General features: G+C 37.1%; 2 protein-coding genes across 2 annotated transcripts in view; both read right to left on the bottom strand.

The window, feature by feature from the left end:
* LOC110113088 (phospholipase D gamma 1) overlaps positions 1-6,769 on the bottom strand; it is a 37,287-nt gene extending 30,518 nt beyond the window's left edge. The window contains exons 1-2 of the mRNA XM_020845513.2: positions 5,137-6,769; positions 1,555-1,671 (exon numbers count right to left, since the gene is read on the bottom strand). Of these exons, the coding sequence (XP_020701172.1) occupies positions 1,555-1,671; positions 5,137-6,678 (1,659 nt within the window). The 5' untranslated portion in view covers positions 6,679-6,769. The remainder of the gene's footprint in view (positions 1-1,554; positions 1,672-5,136) is intronic.
* Positions 6,770-19,595: 12,826 nt separating this feature from the next.
* Positions 19,596-21,585, bottom strand: LOC110113089 (pentatricopeptide repeat-containing protein At1g05600). Its single transcript, XM_028700213.1, has one exon. It carries the CDS (start codon positions 21,406-21,408, stop codon positions 19,888-19,890), a length of 1,521 nt encoding a protein of 506 aa, XP_028556046.1. The 5' UTR covers positions 21,409-21,585; the 3' UTR covers positions 19,596-19,887.
* Positions 21,586-23,730: the final 2,145 nt, after the last annotated feature.

Below are 23,730 nucleotides of genomic sequence, written 5' to 3'. Positions count from 1 at the left end.
CAAAATTGATTATGGATCACAGTGCAAAAAATGAGAAGAATTGTGCTCACATCGGATTTATTTTTTAAGAGAACGATCCAAGAGACTCGAGTGCAATCATCAATGAAGAATACAAACCATCAGGCCCATGAGATGTTAGGAATTTTTTAGGGTCCTTCTATGTGTATATCTAATTTTGTTAATCGATCAGATTGATCTGTTGCCTCGGACCTCAAGTTTTTCGTGCAAGTTGGGGCGTGCAGGGGGTTTACCCCTTGCTTTGGTTCGAGTGCAACGCCCTGGGGCTGTGTACGCGAGCGCTCCGGTAACGTATTCATGAGCGCTCCAGCATTGAACAATAGAGAGTAGAGCACCACAGCGGTATATAGATACGACAATGCAGCGGTTCAAGATAGAGGTTTGAGCATCAAAGCATCCAAAATTGGCACCACAGTGCTGCGAGATGTACTAAATGATTTTATTTCTCATTGTTTTGAAGGGTTGTGTCCCTTTGGATTATTTTATTTGGCTTTCTCTTATATTTTAGTGTGTGAGAGATTGAGAACAGTGAATGTGAGAAGAGTATTAAGGAGAGTGAAAAACGAGAGTGATCTGTATTTATTTCTCCCAATTTTCATACTAGATTTCTTGGCGTGGTGTGACTCTATAGTTGTTTTCCCTATTTTGGGTTTTTTCATGTTAAATTTTGGTGTCCTTTACTTTTACATTGCTTCTATTTTCTTGCTTGTTTCATCATTGTGGTGTTTACTACTCATCTCCCCAATAGGTCCCTACATATTACTATGAATAAGGTAGAAAGGATATGACATCTATCAATTTTGTTTGGAAAAGATACTCGTTTATAGTTGACTAACTCACAAGTTTCACAATGAAAAGAATCATTTTTCAACTTGTAAAAAAGTTTTGGGTATATTTTTAATATATCAAAAGATGGATGTCCTAATCTAAAATCATGAAGCTAAATAGTAGATTTTTTATTAAATAAGGATAACATGGAATAGTTATTATTGATAATAGTATATTTGTTCAGCTCTTCCAGGTAGTATAGTCCATCTCCCTCTTTAACAAGTCCAATCTTCTTCTGTGATCCCTGATCCTGAAATAATCAACAAGTAGGGTTAAATAGGACTTGACAATTATGATCACTGGTAAGTTTTTGTATAGAAAATAGGTTTGTGGATAATTGAGGAATGTGGAGCAAATGTTTTAGAGGGAGAGAGGAAAATAAGGGTATGTCTCCTTGGCCTGTCACTGTGGAAGGACATGAGCCGACAGACAAATACATTGAATTCATACTTTTCAGGCAGTGCAAGAAAATTAATGCCAACACCAATACCATCCTGAAACTGTATGATATTAGTAGCCTAAATGACGAATGCCATGCAATTTAAGTACAAATTAGTGTACTACATATCAAAAATAAATGTTAGGAGCATATATGGGTAGAAAGATGTAAAACCAGAACAATTAGTGAATAGAAGGATCAAATTTAAAATAAAATTTGAAACAAGCTACCTTCTAGCACAAGGAACAAAGTAAGTATCAAACTCCTACCTGCTGCTTCACCCAACTGTGCCTCTTCCCAGCAGAACGAGGGCAAAGCAAAACTTGCACTGAAGAATGCTTGAAGAATCGACGAGTCTCCTCATCATGAGTAGACATTACCCCATCCTGCATGGTAACTCTGATGAGCAATGTAATATAAGTGAACATTGAAATCTAATAGAAAGCTAACAAAAAACAGAGACCTAGTACATTGACGATGTGAAACCTTATGATAAAAGAAACAATGTAAGAGATGCTCATGAACACTTTACTTGAATTGAACTTATCACAAATACCCAAACAATCAGTCAAAATAGAGTACATTCTGGATAACTTGACAGAAGAGGGAAAATTCAGAGAAGATTCACAGCTCCCATAGCTACACATTTTAGTTTAAAAAAAGGTGAAAAGAAGTACAATAGCTGATGGAATAGTCATTAAAGAACTTAATATCATGATGTTATCAATCCCAATTAAACGATAGATACTGCAATGAAGGTCAAATTTTCAAAAGGATCACATACAACATTCCTATTAGAGAGAATACCGCATCAACAATCTAGTAAGGAAAAAGCCCCCTGGTAACGATACAACTTTAGATGATATGGCAAGCAACCTAATCTAAATAGGGCTAATCGCCCAGAGATCATGCGACCATCCCCATTAATTTAAAAAAAAAAACCTAGGCCGTTAGTTAGCTTTTCCTGAAAGCTAAGGTATTGATGTGATAATATAGTGAGACAGTAACTTCCAATGAAATTAACACTATGTACAATAGGTTTTTCTTTCATTTCTTTAAAAATAAACACTATTTTTTTTTGCATTTAATTGTAATTACAAGGTGATCAATTAACATCAAAATCTAGGCATGTAATTCTGACATTTCTTATGCCTATGTGGGACTGTGCTGGTGCCTTGTGTGTAATAATTAAGACCCTAAAGAACGGTCATGGATGAAGACGGATTGCATTGTGGCATTGCCCTGCTTGTCTCACCACCAGCACGCATTGTTTTCAAAATCGGACCAGACCGGCCAGTTCAACTATGAATTGGTTCGGTCAAGTTGGAAAACCAAATTTGCATTGAACCGGTTTGAACCAGGTAAACTGTCAAATCAGTTCCAGTTTGGTTGACAGACGACTCAATAAATATTTTTTTTTATTTAAATAAATTTTTAATATTAAATTTTATTTAATTAATTTTTTTAAAATTTTAAAAATATATTTAAAGATATATGCTTATGCAAATAATTTTAAGAACTATTTATTATGCATAAAATTATATTTGTAATATATATATTTACATTCATATTAATTGTCAATCGAGCTTCTTAATAAGCTTTTTGTTGAGCCTTAATCGAGCTTGTTCATGAGCTTTGATCAAAGTAGTTGTATAATCTTTGTTAAAATTTTAATTATTATGTAATTACATTATATTTAAATAATTTTAGTATTTATTACGTCATCTGGTTCAGCCCCGGTTGAACCATCAAACCGTGAACCCTACCTTTTCCAATTCGTTGTCCAGTATGATTTTCACAACCTTGCCAACAAGTGTATGACATGAACATGGAGGGCATTTAAAAGTGCCTGAGATTCATAGATTGCTAACAATATAATAAGTGGATATTATTAAATTGGAAATAACATAGCAATACCCATTTCATTAGCGATTGAAAACAATAAATATGTATCCAATAGATCCTTTTGGCATTTAAAGGAGAAATAATTATGACCAGAATTATACCATCTCAAATATGTCATACTTTTGAGTATAATCAATGTCTCCTTGTCCTGATTCAACCATATAGGCTCATTTACGATCACATATATTATGCTAATCATATTGTTAGTCAAACCAATCATAAGCTACTTTGCCTCGGCTACCAACCCTTTTAAACCCTAATTTCATAGGCTCGATACTAATCAATAATTCTCCTTCAAATCATCATATCACCTTATTCAGTTGATGAAACTCCGCTTGACTCCAAAACAATAGTTTGTCAAATATAGAAACAAGATATAAATGATAGGAAGATGAAATAATAGGTCCATGGAGTAAGGCTCCAAAATAACCATGTAAATTGTCCATGTGAGGAAAAGTTAAAATTACAAGTCAATTTATATAAATAATTTTTGTGGAAAATTTATACATGACCACAAGAATATTAGCTCTTACGAAAGTAACACACCCAAATATGGGGTTAAAGTCTGTGTAGCTCCCTTGAGCTTTATATAGAATCCAAGAAAACATGTTTTGCTCAAGTGGTTAAGGAAAAATAATTTTACAAAAGTTCAGCTTTGATCTCTCTCTTCCCTCTTGGCTATAGCTAGAAGACAATCTAGCAACCATTAGATCTAATCCAAGTATCTAACGATTGTGATTAATCCTAAGTAAGGGATTTTATGTTGCATTTTCATTTCACCTCCAAATGATGGGGAATTTTTATATTTTTCTAAAATCCTTAGAGAATTGAAAAAATGCTTAAAAATTGTCTCATCACTCAATGAGGCTAGATAATTTTTTAAGGTCTAAAATAATTAAAAATCATAGATATGAATTGTTAAAATCACAAAACTTATTTTGCGTGTTGTTTAGGATCTAAAGTGCCTCTAGCATTAATTTGAGCCTTCTTGAATTTCAAATGAACTATAATGAATATTTAAAGTGCTCATTTTATAGTATTTTAAATTATTTTATAAAGTATAAAGAATATAAAAATGCTTTTAGGATATCCCTTGACTGTCCCTAGGTCTACCCTAACTAACCCTAGGGATTTGGTTGGCTTAACCTTCCTTGGTCTAATTAACCCTTGCCCAATTAGGGCTTTAACTTATTTGGAGTCATTGGGTCATGGGGCATATAATGTGTTTGTGGGCCTTGTGTTTGACCCATCCTAAGTTTTTTTAGAGGTTAGTGGTTTATCATGGTTTTTTTGGCTTAACCCCTGTAGTTAACTCTATTATCTTGCAAAACTTCAGCTCTAGCATATATAGTTGAGACTATGTGGTCTAATAGTTTTGCCTTACCTGGTTGTAGCTGGCCATAGACTGGCTCATCAACCATTTAGTTCCATCAGAAACTCTAGAACCCAAAGGATTATCACAAACAGGGTTTCAAATAGGATATAAACAAATTTTAAAATAAATCTTGCCAAACAATTCTTTTGAGGAATCTAAAAGCTATAGTTGGATAAATCCTATTTTTGTGGTGTCTTTGGATTTAGCAAGTTTAGTTAATTCCTAGGGAGAATGGAACTTGATGAATTTTAAGGGATTTTCAATATTTTGGATTTAGATGTTTTGGGTCTTATATTCATTTAAATATTAAATGCCAATAAAAATACCAAATAATTTATCTAAATTTAATAAGATTTAGCAGTTGTTAAGCAAACAGTATTTGGGATTCTAAAATTTACTAAATCTAGATTTACAGGATTTGCTAAATCTTACTTGTAGGAAAACAACCCAAATACAGACTGCATCGTTCAGAAAATAAAGACAACGGAGAACACAAGACATATATAGAAATGGATTAAGTGTGATGTACAGAAAGGCAGAGCATAAAATAAAAAAATAAAAGAAATCTTACTATCTGATAACCAAGAATGCTCCTTGAAGTCGGATCATCCCACACAAGAAGCAGAACCCTCACTCCCTCCTGAGACTTGGATTTAAGAAGATCACCCAACGTACAATCAGTTCCAAAAGCAGCATCCCGCACCAACTTAACTGTGTGGAACACTGACCACCCTGTGATATAAATCAAACGCCGAGCATGTCTTATCGCCTCGAATATGTCCCGCCAACATTTTCCATGTTCGTAATGCGCTCCCTGATCCAGCTTCAGGTCAGGTAAGCAACCATCAGTTACATGAGCATCCTGATAGAGAGTGACCTTTCCTCCCTTCCTAAGAGGAAAATAAGTACCTGGAACTCCTCCATAGTCAGGGCCTGAACCAACTCCTTGGTAATACATGCCCTGTTTCTCAATTGAAAAATACTGAATTGATAGCTTCAGCGTTGCCCCGGGCTTGCAAGGTTTCCCATTGGAACCAAGAATCGGGTAGACGCCTTCCACCTTCTCGCCAGAATAAATCCACTCCGCAGGGATGGACACGGAACCGATGAGCTGCGAGCCGACAATGTCACTGTCCTTAACAAGGAATACGACATCCGCTGCATGATGTGCCACCGGCAAATAGAAATGCTGCATCCATACTGGGTACTCGCTGTTACTGATAACAAAAGTCCGGCCAACAACAGCGCCGGAGACGGTGATAGAAACGTAGGGGTCGCTGGTAATGGAAGAGACGTGATCCAGCTTGTTGCTGAGAGAGCTGGTGAGCCGATGACCGACCATTTCGCCGAGGGTTTTGGAGAACATGTCCATGTTAGGAAGGCCCCGCGCCTCCAATACCCAGATATCAAGGCTTCCATGCAGGAGGAGAACCTTGAGAGAAGGTTGCAAGCCCTGGTCACCAGCGGGAACGATCTGCCAGCGTTGCGACCCACTGAGCGGAGAGGACGACGCGTGGGCGGAGAAGGATTGACTTTGGTGGTGTCCGTGCGCTGGACGGTATTCCGGCGCTGAGGAGGGCTGGGTGGAGATAAGCGGTGGAGCTATGGGGCCATCCGAGACGCGAATGTTTGCGAGGAGTTCTTCGACGGGGTATAGAGAGGAGGAAGAGGAGGAGGGCGTAAGGCTGGGACGAGCAGCGGCGGGCGGGTCGAGAGAGGGAGCAGAGGGAGCAGAGGGAGCGTGTTCGTCCGGTGGGTTATGAGAGGAGAAGCTACCGTAATGTTGGAAGCTCGGGTGATTGGAATTTGGGTAAGGGGGATTGTATGGAATGACAGGGGGATAAGGTTGCGAGGGATTGGGGTGGGGATTGTAGTAGGGATCATACGGATGAGTATAAGGAGGAGCAGAAGGGGGGTAAGCTGGCGTGGGGTACTGCAATGGGCCGGAGTGGTTGAATTGCTGCGGATGGTGAACGGGAGACGAATGAAAAGAGTTGGAGGGGAGGAGGTAGGGCGGTGGCGGCGGCGCTGACGACCTGTAGGGATCGTAATTGGGCGGAGGAGGATTAGGGTAGCCGTAGGGATATGGATACGGGTTGCCGTGCCCGTCCATGAAGGTTGCGATTTGCGAGAATTTCTTCTCTTCTCAGCTCGTTTTATGGGAAGCGTGGAAAGCGAGGAGATGGGTAGATAAAAAGAGAGATCTGCAAAGTGAAATGAAAAGTCAAGAAGAAACGGAAGGCTTAATATGTCACAACTTAAGTTATATTACCCCAAAATGTCATATTCATGACATCAAATAATTTCGTCGTGGACTTGTCTTCCGCGTAATTTTTTATATTTGTCATAAGAAAAATTATTTGTAATTTTGTTATCATTCCGATGTTTATTCATGCTAGACTATTTTTTTTAGAAGAAACGTCAAAAAATATATATATGATATGACGAAGTAAATCATCATTTCAAAGCCCTTATTAATTATTTTTAACCTGAAGATATGAAATATATTTATAATTTATATAAATAAAAGATAAGGCTTTAGATTTTTTTTTCATTGTTGATGTTTTCTTTTTAAATATATTCTGTTTGATTAGGAATGTTTTTTCTTCTCTCATTGGCAACTTGGAGGCTAGGCTTGAATTTCAAGGCATTATATGTGATGATTATTATTTATCTCATCTCCTCTATGTTGATGATCTATTGATGTTAGGATAGCTTATATTCAGAATTATATTTCACCGAATCACATTATAAAAACTTTTGCTAATACTATTAGTATTTGTGTTAGCCTTGAGAATAGTGTTATTATTATATCACATAGATCCCAAATTTCTCGTAAAATTTATGAGATGCTCTGTATTACAATAGCTCTAAGCTCATTTATCTTGGTCTCCCTATTTTCCTTAAAAGCCAAGATTGTTGATTTTCAACCCTTACTTCAAACTATCTCTAATCACCTTGCTAGCTAGAAAGCAAGGTATCTCTCTTTTACATGTAGGTTGCAGTTCTTTTAATACACCATTTGGAACACTATTGTATGTTAGATTCGTGGATCTATCCAACCTAAGTAATGCTACATGTTCATTATTAAAGTCTATGCCAACTTCCATTACTTTGGAGACTTTAATGTTAGGAAATTGCACATCATTTCTTGGAAGAACACTTGTAAGCCTATACAGTATGGTGGGCTTAGTCTTTCGGACATTCAAGGGCTTCAATATGCTATTGATTGCTCTCTTATTATCAAAATGTACAACTCTCATTCACCCCTAACTAGATGGCTTAGGAATTTTTACTGTTGACCTTTGAAACCTTTTTCCTCTAAGGTTTATATTTTATGGAAAAGTATATGTTCCACTGCTGGCAAAGCAAAAACAAGTTTAGTTTTTTTTAAACCCCTAATAGCCCCATTTCTCTTTTTTGGGATCATTTGTCTAATGCCTCTTGTGGCATGAATTCTCCAAATTTTTTTATGCTTTATTTCTTATTTCCTAGCAATACTACATCTTTACTATCATCTTTAATAGAAACTGGCATTTTCATAGGCTCTTGTTTTTTAGGTGTTGCCTCCATTGCTTTTCATGATGACTACTCTCGTTGTTTAGGTTGGCAAAATTCTTATAGTGATTCTTTTAAGAATTTTTTGTGGGATTTTATAGTGAAGGCTCTATCTGTAATTGGTATAGTAATATTTACACAACATTATACTTTAAGGTACTCAGTTTTTACATGGATGGATATTTGTGGGGGACCTAAAAATTGCACACATTTTTCTTTGAATGTGACTATTCCTTTGATATGATTAGTAATCACATTCCTGGGTTAAAGAATCACTTTATGAGGCCAAATATGTTCCAGATTTTTCATTATATCACTGAATTGGACTATCTAGTGGCGGATTGCAACAATCTATACCACCTTATTACTTGCTACTCGATGTACCTCATTTGAAGGGAGAGAAATGAGAGGAATTTCATATCTCATTTTTCATGTCCCTCTTCGACTTACAACAAGATTAAGAAATCTATCAATCTTAAAATCACTAAGTGAAAAAATGAGAGCATTTTAAAAGGGCTAAGGATTATTTGAATGTTCTATATATTTATGGTTTAGGTTGCTGGAATATGTTTGTTGTTCTATTTGTGTGGGCTTCTTGTATTTGGTTCATTTTTTTTTTTTTAGTTGTATTACTGGGGGTATCGTCTTGGCTGGTCTCAGGCTTTTTGGAGACGATGTCATGGATGATGATAATTACACATATTCCTCTTATTGTATTAATCTTGATTTATTTTAAATTAATTGAAATAAATCTTACCTTAATTTGATTTAGATTTAAATAAATTGAATTAAATAAAAAAATTAATAAAATTGTGCTTTTACTATTTATCTATATATTATTTTTATGACTTTTAAGAAAAGTAAATAATAAATATATTATTTGAATAATTTCATGATCCAGCACAAGCCAAGAAGATGGCCAAGAACAAAGACAGGGAAGAGTTTAGAAATAGAAAAGTATTTTCATTATGTTCACGGGTTAGTACAGGAGCCAATAAATAGAGTTTGTGGAGAACAGTAACATAGTTGGCTACATATAAAGATATACAGTAAACTTAATACATGATTTATTTATTGCTCTAATACGCCCCCGCAAATTGAAGGGTCTTTATGAACTGTCAGTTTGTTTCTGAGTAGTTGAAACCGCAGTGTTGATAGTGATTTAGTAATTATATCCGCGACCTGATCGATTGTGCTAATGGGCAGAATTCTGATGTGTTGTTTTTGAATGTGATCTCGAACAAACCGGTGATCTATTTCAATGTGTTTCGTTCTGACATGAAACACAGGGTTATTTGCCAGAGCGATTGCCGATGTGTTGTCGCATAAGAGATCTGTAGGTTGATCTTGTCTGATTCCAAAATCATTTAGAAGATGACGAAGCCAAACTATGTCGGCCGTTAGAGCTGCTAACGCTCTATACTCAGATTCGGTAGATGACCGAGCAACCGTTGTTTGTGTTCAGCACGCCGTTTTGTTCTGGCGTGTATGGGCAAGAAATCTGACGAGAGATGCCATGATGTTGAAGTAACCGAGTGAATGTAGTGCTTAAAAATTCACCACCGCCATCTGTTCTTATACATTTAATTTTGTGAGACATATGCTTTTCTACGTAAGATTTAAAAGTACTAAAACTATTAAGCACTTCCGATTTGTGACTCATAGGAAACAACCATGTAAAATGCGTGTAATCATCTATGAATAAAACGTAATAAAGAAAACCAGAGTTAGAAGTCATGGGAGCGAGACCCCACACGTCAAAGTGAATCAATTCAAGAAGTGAAAGTAGCTCTATGTTGTGAAGGTTCAAACACCAATTTATGAATCTTTGCCTTATTACAAGAATGACATATATGAGATTGTATATCTATATGCATGTGAGGTTGAGAAGAAGCAATGTTATGAAGAGTTCGCTGACTAGGATGACCCATCCGGTTGTGCCAGATGTTGTTGACGTTGCTAGATGCATGAAGAGCATGCTGCTTGGAGGCCGTTGGTGTCAATATTTGACCCGACCCGAAAATTTCGGGTTCGGGTTAGGGATTTCGACCCATTTGTAAAACCGGGTTGGGTTCGGGTTGACCCGGAAACCCGAAATCAACCCGGTTTGACCCGTTTTAAATTAATTTAGGAGGGTTTTAAAGGATTTTTATGAACTAAGTAAATGATATTTCAAAAATTAAATTAAATTGAATTAAATAAAAAAATTAATAATCAGGTCGGGTTCGGGTTGACCCGGAACCGAAGCGGGTCGGGTTCGGGTTTGGAAAACCGACCAGTTTGCAAAAACGGGTTGGGTTGAACAGTGTCAGGTCAATTTTGGGCTGGACCCGAACCCGACCCGTGACCCAGTTTTGACAGCCCTAGGTAAAGTCCTTCACAGCAAGGTCCTTGAAAAATGACTTGATGCGTCGCCGGATCCTTAAAAACAAAACCAGATGGATTAAAGATAATGGCGATATTATTATACTTCGTTAGTTGGGAGATAGAAAGCAAATTATAATGAATTGATGGGGAATGAAATATGTGAGACAAGTTTAGCTTACGAGAGGGAGTCGGTAGCAAGCCCTTGCCAGAGTGAGCTATGACCTTAATGATGTTGGAATTCGGCGATCTTGGGCTCGTTGGATTCGTCTCGTCGAGACGCTCGATTCGAGTATAAGCTTGCTATGTTTGGAAACAGTTTTGTAATCCAAATTGTGGTTTGAACCTTCCAACAGCGCTTCGGGTCCTTGATTTGGACCCATTTGGGCTCGGATTGAGTCGAATTTGGTGTCGTTAAGTTCATATTTCCGAGACGCTCAATTTGACTATAAGTTTGCTGAAATCGGAGTTAGGATGGTCTCCGAATTAATTTTGGAAGTTTCGAACTTGATTTTGCATCGAGATTTGTGCCCGATCAAGATAATTTTTTGACGACATATCAAAAATATATTGAGTATAAAAAAGAAAATTAAATATGGACGGAGAAAAAGATAAAATTGCGGAGCACGGTCTAATTTTATTCTATTTCGGTTTACTTTTTGAGAAAATAAGGAAATTTTGGGTTTGATTGTACGATTTAGTTAAGGGTTTGAGCGGAGATGAAGCCGTCGAGTTCTTTGATCGAGGCGAGTTGTCGGGGGGTAAGCTTCGCTGCGAATCCGGTAAGTGCAGCGTTGTAGACGTGCTCAGGGGCTTCATCAAAATCATTCTCCTCCTGCTGTATTGCGTCGAGTATGACTTCATGCCATTTCCTAGTGCAGCTGAGAGAGCGCTCCAGGGCTGAGATCTTCGCGGCGTCCATGTGAATTATATAGGTTCGTGCCCCCAAATTGGGGTTTGAATCCCCTGCTTCTGTCATGATACATGACAGAAACAGGACCAGGAACACCCAATGCATCTTCTTGCCGCATAAAGAAACTTTATACTCAGGTCTGCATTCCCTTGCAGTTGTTATGTGGTTGTATAGTTTACAGACAATGGAAAACACCATTAACTAACACAAATAATCTCCATAACAGATATTCACACAACATATCGATGAAACACAGTATTTTCTAATGTTTACAAGCCACTTATGAAAGCAAAATAACTCTACAGTGAAAAGGCATACAAATGTTTGAAGAGAATAAGTGTCTTTATCTTCTCTTATTATTCTGTGGAGTCCCGGGGGGACCAATAAAAATGGGTTACGTCACTCCAAAAATATAACGCGCTCAGTACCGCTCGGTACTGAGCGCTTAACTGGACGGTTTCCCGTCCGGTGTCCGCACGGAATAATAGCTCCTTTATCTTTTGTTTAAACTTTAAAGATCAAAATAATGCAATCTAAATAGTAGAAGAATGAACATATGTTTCATGGAAGGTGATTAATAACCTATAAAGATCTGTACAAAACAACCATAAAATATAACTCAACATACTACTTTATAACCAATCCTGTGTTTCAAAAAACATTTTGTTATGATGTCAAATCAGGCTCATCATCTTGCATTATGATGTCGCAACTGTATCGTGATTTCTCCATACAAAAAGTTACAATTCCATCACTTATATTTTAAGGAATTAAATAACAAAATTTTAAAAAAAAAATTCTACCGCAATTTCACAATCAATTTTATAGATAAATACAACCATCTTAGCAAAAGTTTCCAGTTACACCACATAACAGAATGGTATTTCTTTAAGGAAGAAAAAAAAAAATCACATCATCCTTGAAATGCTATATGGTATGTTTAGGGTTTCTTTGTTTGGAACAGTTTTCTTATTTGTTTTTAAAGTAGCTTTCTAGTACAGGAATTGAACCTCCAAATTTGCCAATTATGCGTTGGGCATTTTAACCATTCAGCCATGAATGCTTAACAAGGATCATCGTACATCGTGAATAACCAAATTCCAATTGAAATAAAATTTTTAGGAGGAACCAATGAAATGACATCAATTCAAATCCTGGATATTCAAATTGAGAGATATTGAGAGAGATCAAGAATTCTCACTATTTCTTAGATTCATTGATCAAATTTGATTCAGTGGGATCTTTCACTCATATTTTTTCACCAAGAACTTTTTATGAAACTCTTTGATCCCCGAATTTGGAGTACTCTACTTTCATGCGTACAAAAATTTTTTGTTCTTAAAAGCTACTTTAAGAAGCAGTAAAAAAGCCGTCTCAAACGAAGCCAAGAAAGGAGTGTAAAGGAACATCTAGCTAGAAATTGTTGCATGCTCAGCCTAATTGCTTAATCGTTGCCCTACCAACAATACAAACTGCATCATGTTAGATGTCTAGCTAGAGCGGTAGAAAGCCTATCTTGCACATATACAAATCTTTGTGTAGCCTATCCTCTACTATTAGATACCAGAATAAAAAAGCTAACTGGGGATTTGCAGTGAGGACTGTATCATCATCTGGTGTGATGATGAAATAAGGCATATAAACTATACAATAAACAATGATTAATACAGCAGTTAGCAGGGATGCCATTTTATATGAGACCAAACCATGAAGATGGACTAAGCACAGTAAATTAAAGAAATAAAAGATTATGGTCAGGAGTACTAAAAACAAGACACAAAATCTAGGCTAAAGGAGCTAACTAACAATAATAAAGAGAACATCCTCCACCAGCTCAACATACATCATTACCTTTACTAAGAAAAAACTAGAGTGTTAATTCATGTATTCCTTGAATAATACATCACAATCATCAACTCCAATCAGATGGGTGCTCAGAAGAAATATGCAAGCAAATGCGTGAACAAGAATAAAACAATTTAGCTTATATGATGATAATGACCCTCTCTAACTTCTACAATGTAATGTGAGCTAAGAATTGGAGATCAACTATGGAAAAGATAATAAGGCCATGATGAAGAATGACATATAGTAGCTAATTAAACTTTTCACCTGATCATAATGCTAATGGAGTGAAGTATTTACATAAGATTAATGTTTCGTTTGGGACGGCTTTCTTACCGCTTCTTAAAGCAACTTTTTAATACAAAAATTAAAAATATTGTGTTAGAAAGCTGCTTTAAGAAGTAGCAAGGAACCTGTCCCAAACAAAACCTGAAAGAGTTGCCATGAAAATAATCAATTATTATAAAGAGAAGCCAAAAACTAAGGGTTTCAAATGAAAGAATGAGGTTGGCAATGAAAATGTTTTTGCATCAGTTGTTTACATTGATAATTAAGGTTATTAATTTCATTAACAGCTCAACATAGCTAGAATACGTACTAGCTTGCCGTGAAGTTTGCATTCCTCCATGGCTTGCTTGAAGAAGAAATATATATGGAACAGTCAAAAAGCTTCATTACAGACGTCATGATATAAGGTGTGCATCTTTAAGAAAGCTCTACATGACTTAGGAAAGTGCTAAGAGCTTGAAATGCTATCATTGATAGCTATTTAGAGAAGAATGGCTTCATAAAATTCCCATATAAGTTCACATAGTAATGGCAAAGTTCTAAATAGGGGTGTCAATTTCGGGTCATGGGTTGGGTTCGGGTCGAACTCGAAACTGACCCGGCACTATTCGGGTCAACCGAACCCGACCCGCTTAGGATCCGGGTCAACCCGACACGACCCGTTTCCAACAAAAAATTACTAGTTTTCGGGTCCAAAAATGGGTCAATCTTCGCTTTTCGGGTCAAAATGGGTAAAAAAATGGGTCAATCTCGGGTTGACGAATCAAAATCGGGTTTTTGGGTTATAATCGAGTCAATTTCGGGTTAAAGGTTCAACCCGAATCCGACCTGATTTTTGAAATGGGTCAAAATATTGAACCCAAACCCGACCCGTTTTGGGTTCGGGTTGACCCTAACCCGAAATTTTCTGATCAGATTCGAGTCGGGTTTTCGGGCCGTGTCAAATATTGACACCCCTAGTTCTAATTGCTTGTCTTTAAGTTGGTGGCCAACTCTTCATAAGAAATTCAATGAAGTGTTCAACGAATTCAAGATAATTAACTATGGACTTATATCTCCTGAATTTCATATTTTAAAAGAAATCTACCAAGGTAATTTTTGAAAAGCTTGTCTTTTAGATACAGGATTGTAACATATCCAACACTCCCGTATCAATAAGCCATCAAAATAAGAAGAAAAATAACTTAATCCTTTGAAATTCAAAGAAATAATAGGCAAGTTGAGCTATTTGATCATCTGCAGACCATATATTGCTTATGGAGTTGGGCATGTAAGCAAATACATGGTCGCACCCATAGAATCTTATTAAATTAAAATAAAGCAAACTCCAAGATATCTAAAAGGTCGATGGAATTTTCAACCACACTATCCTTATAGTAGAGACGCAAGGTTATTCAATTATTCACACAATGAATAGGTAGGCGTTCATGAAGAACGCAAGAGTTTTCTGTTTCTATATAAGTATCACTACTTTCTCTTCATCCTCAAAGACGAAGGATATTATTACACTATCATCTTATGAAGCATAATATATTGCAGCAACATCTAGCAATTATTAATCTTTTTGGCTACAAAATTTGTTGCAAGAATTACAACATCCTATCCAACAATAATTGTCATTGAATTTGATCTTAAGTTGGCAATATAGCTTCAAAAGAATCCAGTACATAATTCAAATATATTGATAAATGCTCCACTTTTTCAGGTATAAAATGAAGTTGAAAACAATGGAGTTTCATATACTAAAATTTTAAAACATATAGACAATGATATTGGCAACATAAATTACTGTAGGTTCAATAATTGGAATGCAAGTGTTTCAAGATTGAGGAAACTATTATCAGAAATAAAAGCTTAAGAGCTAAATAGAAGTTAATGACGTTAAATACAATACTTGATACATTGCAATCTTTTAAATCTTACTGTACATTAAGTATAATAGGACCTATATATCTTAAAGAGTTTTTTTTTTTCAACTTATCATTAAATTTTGAAAGCCCTATATAAAAAATGACTATTTATTAGTAACATGGATGTATGAAACTGAAGATTAATATCATGGGGACATCGGAGCATGGAGAGTATATCAAAGGCGTGGCCGTCGATCTACAGCCACGATCGAGTCTATTTATTTTTTAGTCATTTCATGTATTTGTTTTCTTTATTATGTTATGTAGCTTTTATTATTTATGTGTATTTGTTTTTCCGTTTTATCTTTTTCTTCTGGGAGGTTGTATGTAAGCCCTAGGGGCATTGTCGTCCTTTTATTTCATGAGTCTTTTGTACGTGATTATTTATAACCCTTATGTTCTTCTTCTAAAGCTAATGCATGATTGAATGATAAAAAAATTCCTTCTCTTTGCTTGAGTCTCATGAGATCTTGAGAGATTGGAGTGAGGTCCCTTGGAGAGGGAATTTGGATCACCCACCAATCTTGGAGATGGCCGGGTTCGTGTTTCTTCTCTTTTATCTTTTTCCTGCTCTTTCGTTACCTAACTACCGACCACCTAACTCCACCTCAAGAAAATTTTCGTGCTCACTTAGAGGTACAGGTGGTGAGGGGGGTTTACCCCCTGCTAGGGTTCAAATGTGCACCCGAGTGCCACGGTGCTGTGCTCGCACGTGCCCCAGTGCTGATCAACATAGAGCAGAGCGCCGCAGCGCTCTAGATTCAGTTCCGCGGCGCTGTGTGGCACCACAATACTGTGCGTTTGAGCCTCGCAATATCATCAAATAGAGGCTTGAACGCCGCAGTGCTCCAAACTGGCGCCACAGCGCTTCGAGGCGAACTGGGCAGTTATCTTTCTTGTTTTTCTCAAGGGTTGCGTCCCTTTGTGGTTTATTAACTTGACTTTCTCTATTATTGTGAGAAGTTAGAACAGAAGAACTGTGAGAATGATATAAAAGAGAAGAGAAGCAATGAAAGAGTGAGAAAGAAGAGATATCTATACTTACTTCTCTCTACTTTTATAGTGGATTTCTTGGTGTGGTGTGGCTTCATCGTCTTTTTCCCTATTTTGAATTCTTCCACGTTAAATCCTGATGTCATTTTACTTCCCTTTGCTTTTAATTTCTTGTTTGTTTCTCTACGGTGTTTTAACTTCAATCTCCAACAATAAATTGGAGAGTTCACGACAATGATTTAAAAGTCCTAAAGATAATTAACTTTTTTAGATATACATGACTAATATCATGTATCCTGATTTTGAAGGGGTCCAAATAAAAAATGTGTTCATGCAACACTAAACAAAAATTTCCATCTAAGTCTGCTAAGCAACAACAAGGTAAAAAAGAAAGAAATATTTAAAAAAAAAATCTACACTAGAAACTCATCAATCTTTTCTAAATTAAAAACTATTCCATTCATAATCTATCACAACTTTAAATTTAAAAAAATAAGTAGCAATCAATAACATATTATATATTCAAATTTAAGGAAAAAATTTTGCAACCATCAGAATCTGAACAAGATAAGCTTCACATAAATATCATAGAAGTTTTCCACTGGAAAAATAGATAACAATGTCATTTCTAGTTTTTGCACACCTATATTCATCTAGATCACATTAATCATTTCATTTTGAAAATCTAAACTGGTTTCAATAAGTCATTGATTGTTAATCTGCTTGAATCACTTATAACTCATGAAGTTTGAAGTAACTCCAAGCCTCGAGTCACCTAGAATCGATCTCATCAAGTAGTCCAAGAGTTAGCCTAACATGAACTTCTGCATTGTTCTAATAAACTCTTTGATGGACTCACAAAGTCACTCATCAGCAAGCCTATTCGCTTAAAGAACTTAGCAACTTACCTAGAGTACTCACAAATTGACAATTAGTTATCGCTATAAGAACTCACTATAATTTGGAAATTGTCCAAATTTATTGACAGTCGATTACAAGTTTAAAATGTCTAAAAAACAACCAACAACACAGATTCCATTTTATGCATTCTTTATATAAACATATTATGTATCCAATTTTATATCCTAAATCATAAAAGCTCCATCTACAAATAAAGGGTCAGTAGTCTAAAAGTAGGCACGAGGGATCTTATTTGAATCTTATTCAAAAATTCATATAGCAACATCTAAGATAATATGTTTAAAGTTTTCCTCAAACTCAATCTCCAAATTTATTCTTCATAGCTCAGTTCGACTCAAAGGAGTTCAATTGGTTTCATTATAAACCAATTCTCTAACAGATTCATTAAGATCTATGTTCTTTCTCACCCCTTTTTGCTTTGTGGGCTTTATTCATTTCTCTAGTAAAGTCTAAGTATTTTATCACGAATAACTTTGGATTCAAAATACCTATGCACAAAAAGTGTCAAAAACTAGGAACCAAAATATGATTCATCGTGAAGATTGTGATAGTTCCTTGCTCAACAAGATATCTAATGATTACATCATTCCCGAACAATTGCATCATATAGAGGATTGTCTAATGAAGATAATCCAGGAGATACTTGAACATTACTATAAATAATTGAATTGAGCTCGGGCTCGAACATGATTTTGAAAAACAAAATGAAGCTTAAGAAAGCTCCTTCTTGACTTGGATCAGCTCGATTCATTTAAAGCACTATCAATAGGGTGCAAGGTATTTTCTATGGTCAACTTCAAGTTCAGATATCATTAGTTCAAGATCTAGGAAGCTAGACTCACAAATATGGTATTTTAAAACAAGTACGTGCCTCCTAATGATGTCATTCCGATTTACTAATAAATTTATCAACTTCACACATTTTATGAATTGCATAATACTTGTACTTGGATCAATTCATCATCGTTTTCATAGAAGGCATTCTTGTTTACTTCATACATGGATTGCCTACTAGGTTGCCATCATCTTGGAGATTCTCTGAGAGCATCGATTAAATGTAAAAGTTCTCCAAGTATTCTTTCTAGCTTGATCACATCTCCTTTTTGTGGCATGTGGTCAGCGTTGATGACCATTCATTGATCAATAGATAATAGCATTATTACAACAACAACAACAACATCAAGCCTTTATCCCATGCACTATGTGGGGTCGGCTACATGAATCATTTTTCTCCATTGTGTCCTATTAAAAGTCAAATTCTCGTTTAAATCTAATAAATAAAGGTCATTCCTAATATTTTTTAACCAAGTCTTTTTAGGTCTACCCCTACCTTTCTTAACATAAGTCAAATCTAATACCTCTACTCTCCTAACCGGGTCATCGAAAGGCCGCCGTTTTAGATAATAGCATTATTGATTGATCTAAATAACAAAACATATGGAAGTATGCAGTTTTCTTAAATTTATTTACAATTATAATGCTTCATGAATGCCTTGTTGTAAAAGGTGATATCATCATCCTGGCTAACGTACAAGGCAATTGAATTTGGGTGGACTGAAAACAGGTTAAGATTCCAAATGCTAACAGATTTCTAGTGACATTTTCTGTGTACTTATAGTGCCCAATATATATAAGGGATTCTAGGTTTATAGTGATGCCTCATTACGAAAGCTTAAATATGTACTCATGCTACACGATAAAGCAATAGCATATGCCTTCTAATAAGTCAAGCCGCATAAGATTTATTTGATGCAACATAATTTAGAATTGGCTGATGTCATCTTTGAACTAAAGATATAGTGGCATTACTTGTACAACATCCAAGTAGAGCTCTTCACTGATCCCTGAAGTTTGAAATATTTATTCACACAAAAGTAGCATGAACGTCACCGAAGGAGATGGAAGGAAATTAAAAAATAGTATGACTTTGATATTCAATATTGTCCTAATTAATATGGCAAATATGGCAGTTGATGACTTCAACAAGAAATCAATTTTCATGCATTTCAGTTTATGACTTGGCATAATCACTAGCACAGTCATAACAACTAGGCAGTTTTCTATAAAAAATTAAAATGTTTGTACTAGAAAACCGTTTTAAGAAGCAGTAAGAAGCTGTCTCAAACGAAGCCATAGTTTCAATAATCATAAGCATGACGAGTTTCCCAATGAAAACATAACATCTACTTTTCCAAAGAGATTTTCAACCTTGAAAATAGTATTATGATTGAGCAAGGGTGGAGGAAAAACTACTTGTCAAATAAAAAACATTAACCAAATTTGACATTATTTTCTCCTTTTCCAGTTGTCCATTTGCGAACATACTTCGAAGGATGTCAAATGTTAAATAAAAGGTAGAATAGAACAAATTTTGAAATTGTAACCCTACATCTTCTTTGAAATAAAATAAGCAATTCTACTTATAGTTGAATATTCAAAATTGTTAGCTAGCCAAATTTTAGGTTGAATTATAGAGAAGATTATGCCTAGTTACTTACCTGAGTGTTCATTAAACAATGCCGCAAGGTCGTTAATCAACAGTTAACAAATCATGTAGCAGAACATCCATGTATGGATCTTTTTCAATCGTTGGCATACCAAACAGCACATCTACCAATGAGCTCCAAACAGAAGCCTCGGGCATCTTCCCTTGGCTGAGCATTTCCTCAAGCCATAATAGGGCTTCATATATCCTTCCAATGGAGCAGAGTCCTTGGATTACCCTGCCAAAAATCTTACACTCGGGCCAATATTTCCTCCTATGCATCTTCTCCAATACATTAGCCGCATCAAGAAAGAGTCCTTCAGCGCAGAAACCATCCACCAGAATCTCATATGACTCCTTCTGGGCAACACAACCAAGTTGTCTATCCATCCTATCCAAGTATCTCATTGCTCTTGTCGATTCCCCTTTCACGCAAAGCCCCTCCATCAAAAGATTATAGGATCTCGCCGTAGGGACACAGTCATTAGCCACCATTTCCACCTCCAACACTCTTATGCCATCCTCAACCCTTCCTTCCCGGCAAAGCGCCGCTATCTTTGCCTCATACATGGATACCAGAGGTCTAAACCCCTTCTGCCTCATTTCATCCAGCATCTTACCTGCATGCGCAAACTCACTCTCCGCGTACAAATCCGTTATCATGGCGTTATAGCTAGCGAGGCTTCGAACCCCACGCACCACAAGTGCCTCATCAATTATCCTCTTCATTTCCTCCAGGTTTCCGGCAACGGAAAGCACAGGCCTTTGGAACGCTTGCCTCGCTCTCGGAGACCTGAGCCCCTTTTTCAGCACCTTGCCAAGTATCTCCTCGGCCAATTCGATCCTCCCGGCGGCACAGAGGGACTCAAGGAGCGTGCGGTATACCACGACGTCAGCATCGCAGCCCTTCCGAGAGATCCTCCACAACATGGAGTAGAGGAGGTGCACGGCGTCGTCGAGCAAGCCGGCATCACAGAGGGCCTTCATAAGGATACGGTACGTGTCGCGATCGGGGTAGCAGCAGAGCTCGCGAATGGCGGCGAAGGCGTGGAGCGCGAGGTCAGGACGGCGGAGGCGGCAGGCGACGTCAATGAGGAGGTTGATGCCTTGAGTGCCGAGTCGGGAGGTGTCGGAGCCCAGCGAGAGAAGAAGGTGCAGGGCAGAGCGGAGGAGGCCGCGGGAAAGAAGAATTCTGAGAAGAGAGATGAGGGAGAGAGGTGAAGAGGGGCAATTGGATGGGGGAATGAGACGCCGGAAGACGAAGAGGGCGTCCTGGTGGTGGTCGGCGCGGTCTAGGGCAAGGATGGCGCGGGAGAAGACGCGGTCATGGGCAGGTGACGAGTCGAGTGACATTTGATGAAGCAGACGGAGAAGGAGGTGAGGGCGGAGCGGGGAGGAGAGGGCGTCGACCATGGCGGAGTACACTGCTGAATTGTGGCGGTAGGAAGGATGGCGAAGAGAGGCAGAGTTGAAAAGGTGGAGAGCGTTGAGCGGGTTCTTCTGCTGCCGAATAAGCATCGCAAGGTAGTTGGGGCTCAGCACCCGCGGCCACCGCACGGTGGTCATTGGCGGGTTGGAATTGGAGCCGACATAGAGATGATGCAACGGCGATGAAAATAAAAACCGGTGGATTTACGTTCGCTGCAAAATATTTCTAGGACCAATGAGGCAATGATCAAATATTACTTCGATAGGAAACTGCACCTCATTGCTTGGCATAAGATCACTAAGCCTAAATATATGGAGGTCTAGGCATTCTTACGTTTGATGACTTTTATTTTGCTGTGGCTTGTTCTTTTATTTGGAGGCTGTATAACTCTAATTCCCTTGTTAGTTCTTGGTTGAGAGCTAAGTTTGAATCCCCTTTCAAACCTCATATGACCTCTGTTTCTATTTTCTGGAAAGATGTTTGTGATGTGGCTTTGAAAATCAAGCAGTTCCTCTCCTTTTCTGTTGGCCGTAATTGTAATCTCTCCTTTATGTGGGATCCCTGGCTGGATGGTTCTATTCTGGGTGAAACCTTTTGTGATGCTCGGCTTTATTCCAGGGAGGTTAAGGATTTTTTTGTTCATGGCACTTGGGTTCTACCTATTAGTTTACCGATTAATGTTAGGAATGCTATTGAGAATGTGGGCATTCAGGATTATACTGTTTCTAATTGGAAGGATTTGCCTAATCCTAAATTCAAACAATTTACTGAGGTTTTTTACTCTAACCTGAAAGAGGTGGCTTGGCATAAGTTTATATGGCACAAGAAGGGATCTCTCAAATTTGCTTGTTATGCATGGATGGCCATTACTAGTAAACTTAAATGTGCTGATATTCTTTTAAGTAGAGGCCTCTCCGTCTCTCCCTATTGCTCCTTTTGTGATTGCCGGAATGAAACCCATCATCACATTTTCTTTGAATGTGATTTTTCATTTTCTATGCTTATGCTGATTTTTCCGGCCTTTGGGAGCTTTTTACTTAGGCCTAACTTATTTCAAGTTTATGATTTTCTGGATTTGGACTCTGACTCTTCTTTGGAAAAAAATTTCTGCTACTCTATTATGGCATATATCATTTATAATCTGTGGAAGGAAAGGAATTCCAAGCGCTTCTCTAACACATGGTTGTCTCCCCAATTGGTTGTTGACAACATCAAGTTCATTATTAGAAAGAAGACTCATAGCTAGAATAACGTGGATGTGCTAAAACAGAAAATTTCCTCTCTTTTCTAATCCCCTTTCTGCCCGTGGATTATTGTTGTTTGGTGGCTGGTTGAAGAGTTTTTTGAACGGGACAATGATGATCAAAGTGCATCCTGGACTGTTGGTTATTTTCTCTGCCCCTTGGACGGCCCTGCTTCGTTTGGTTGGTTGGTTTTGATTGTTGTGGCAACTGGGCTGTTGCCTTCGTATCCTCCTTCAGTCCTATCAACTGCTGAACGCTGATATGTAGATTGGGTGCTCTCTATTTTGCCTGAGTCCATGTTTTGATTGTTTTTTCTCTATGTTTTCTTTCCTTTGTTCTGACTCATGAGTATTTTTTTTTTTCTGGGTTTACTTTCCTTTTCATCTTTGATATTTACTTGTAACTGCTTTTTCTTTAATACATGAGCTTAGGCTCCAAAATTCCCCAAAAAAAAAATATTACTTCGATGTTATCCATACTGTTCAAAAAAAAAAAATTATCGCCCCATTCCATGGAGAAATTATTCGACGTGGATGCCAAATGAAGTTCATCATATAGAGATCAATGAGAATATGTCAAATCAATGGTACCAAGCACTGTACCAAACATTACTGAGCTGCGGTATCGAGTGGAAGGTAACGTGGCACATTCTGGTTGGTTTCTTGGTAGCATTCGGCATCCGCGCAGAATAATTTCGTCATTCCATAAGTGCTAAAAACATCTTCACCTAATAATGAACAATATTCAAACAATGTTTGAGGCATGATAGTCTTATTCCAATATTATTTTTTTTATATCATTACCAAATTATTTTTATTTTTGAAGAATGATAGAAGAAGATTTGAGTATGTTCTAATAAGGCTGTCATATATTTAAGATGGTTGGAATCATGCTCAATTGTGGGTAAAAGTTATTTTGAAGAACCATGCAATGGGCAAAAGATGCATCAATTATAATTCAAAATAGTTCAACCATTATCGGAGATGGTTAAATCATGATTCAATATGGTTCAATTTTGTTGAATGTCATTATGTTTTTTAGCTCGCATCTCATCCATTTTGATGTAGTAGATCGTCGGAAGAATTGACCTGCAAGAAGGATTTTAATCCCACTCTAGAGAACAAGGATAAACTCAAGCTTAAAGCTTCAAAGAGATGTAATATTTCATTCAATGTCTTTCCTACTACAATACTTGCATATTTATAAGCTAATAAG

The sequence above is a fragment of the Dendrobium catenatum genome, unplaced genomic scaffold (genome assembly GCF_001605985.2).
Source record: "Dendrobium catenatum unplaced genomic scaffold, ASM160598v2 fragScaff_scaffold_1470, whole genome shotgun sequence".
Classification (NCBI taxonomy): domain Eukaryota; kingdom Viridiplantae; phylum Streptophyta; class Magnoliopsida; order Asparagales; family Orchidaceae; genus Dendrobium; species Dendrobium catenatum.
This window is presented reverse-complemented; position numbering and strand designations above follow the sequence as displayed.

Coding starts and splice junctions, on each gene's coding strand:
- LOC110113089 (XM_028700213.1), bottom strand. CDS start 21,408: ATGACCACCGTGCGGTGGCCGCGGGTGCTGAGCCCCAACTACCTTGCG.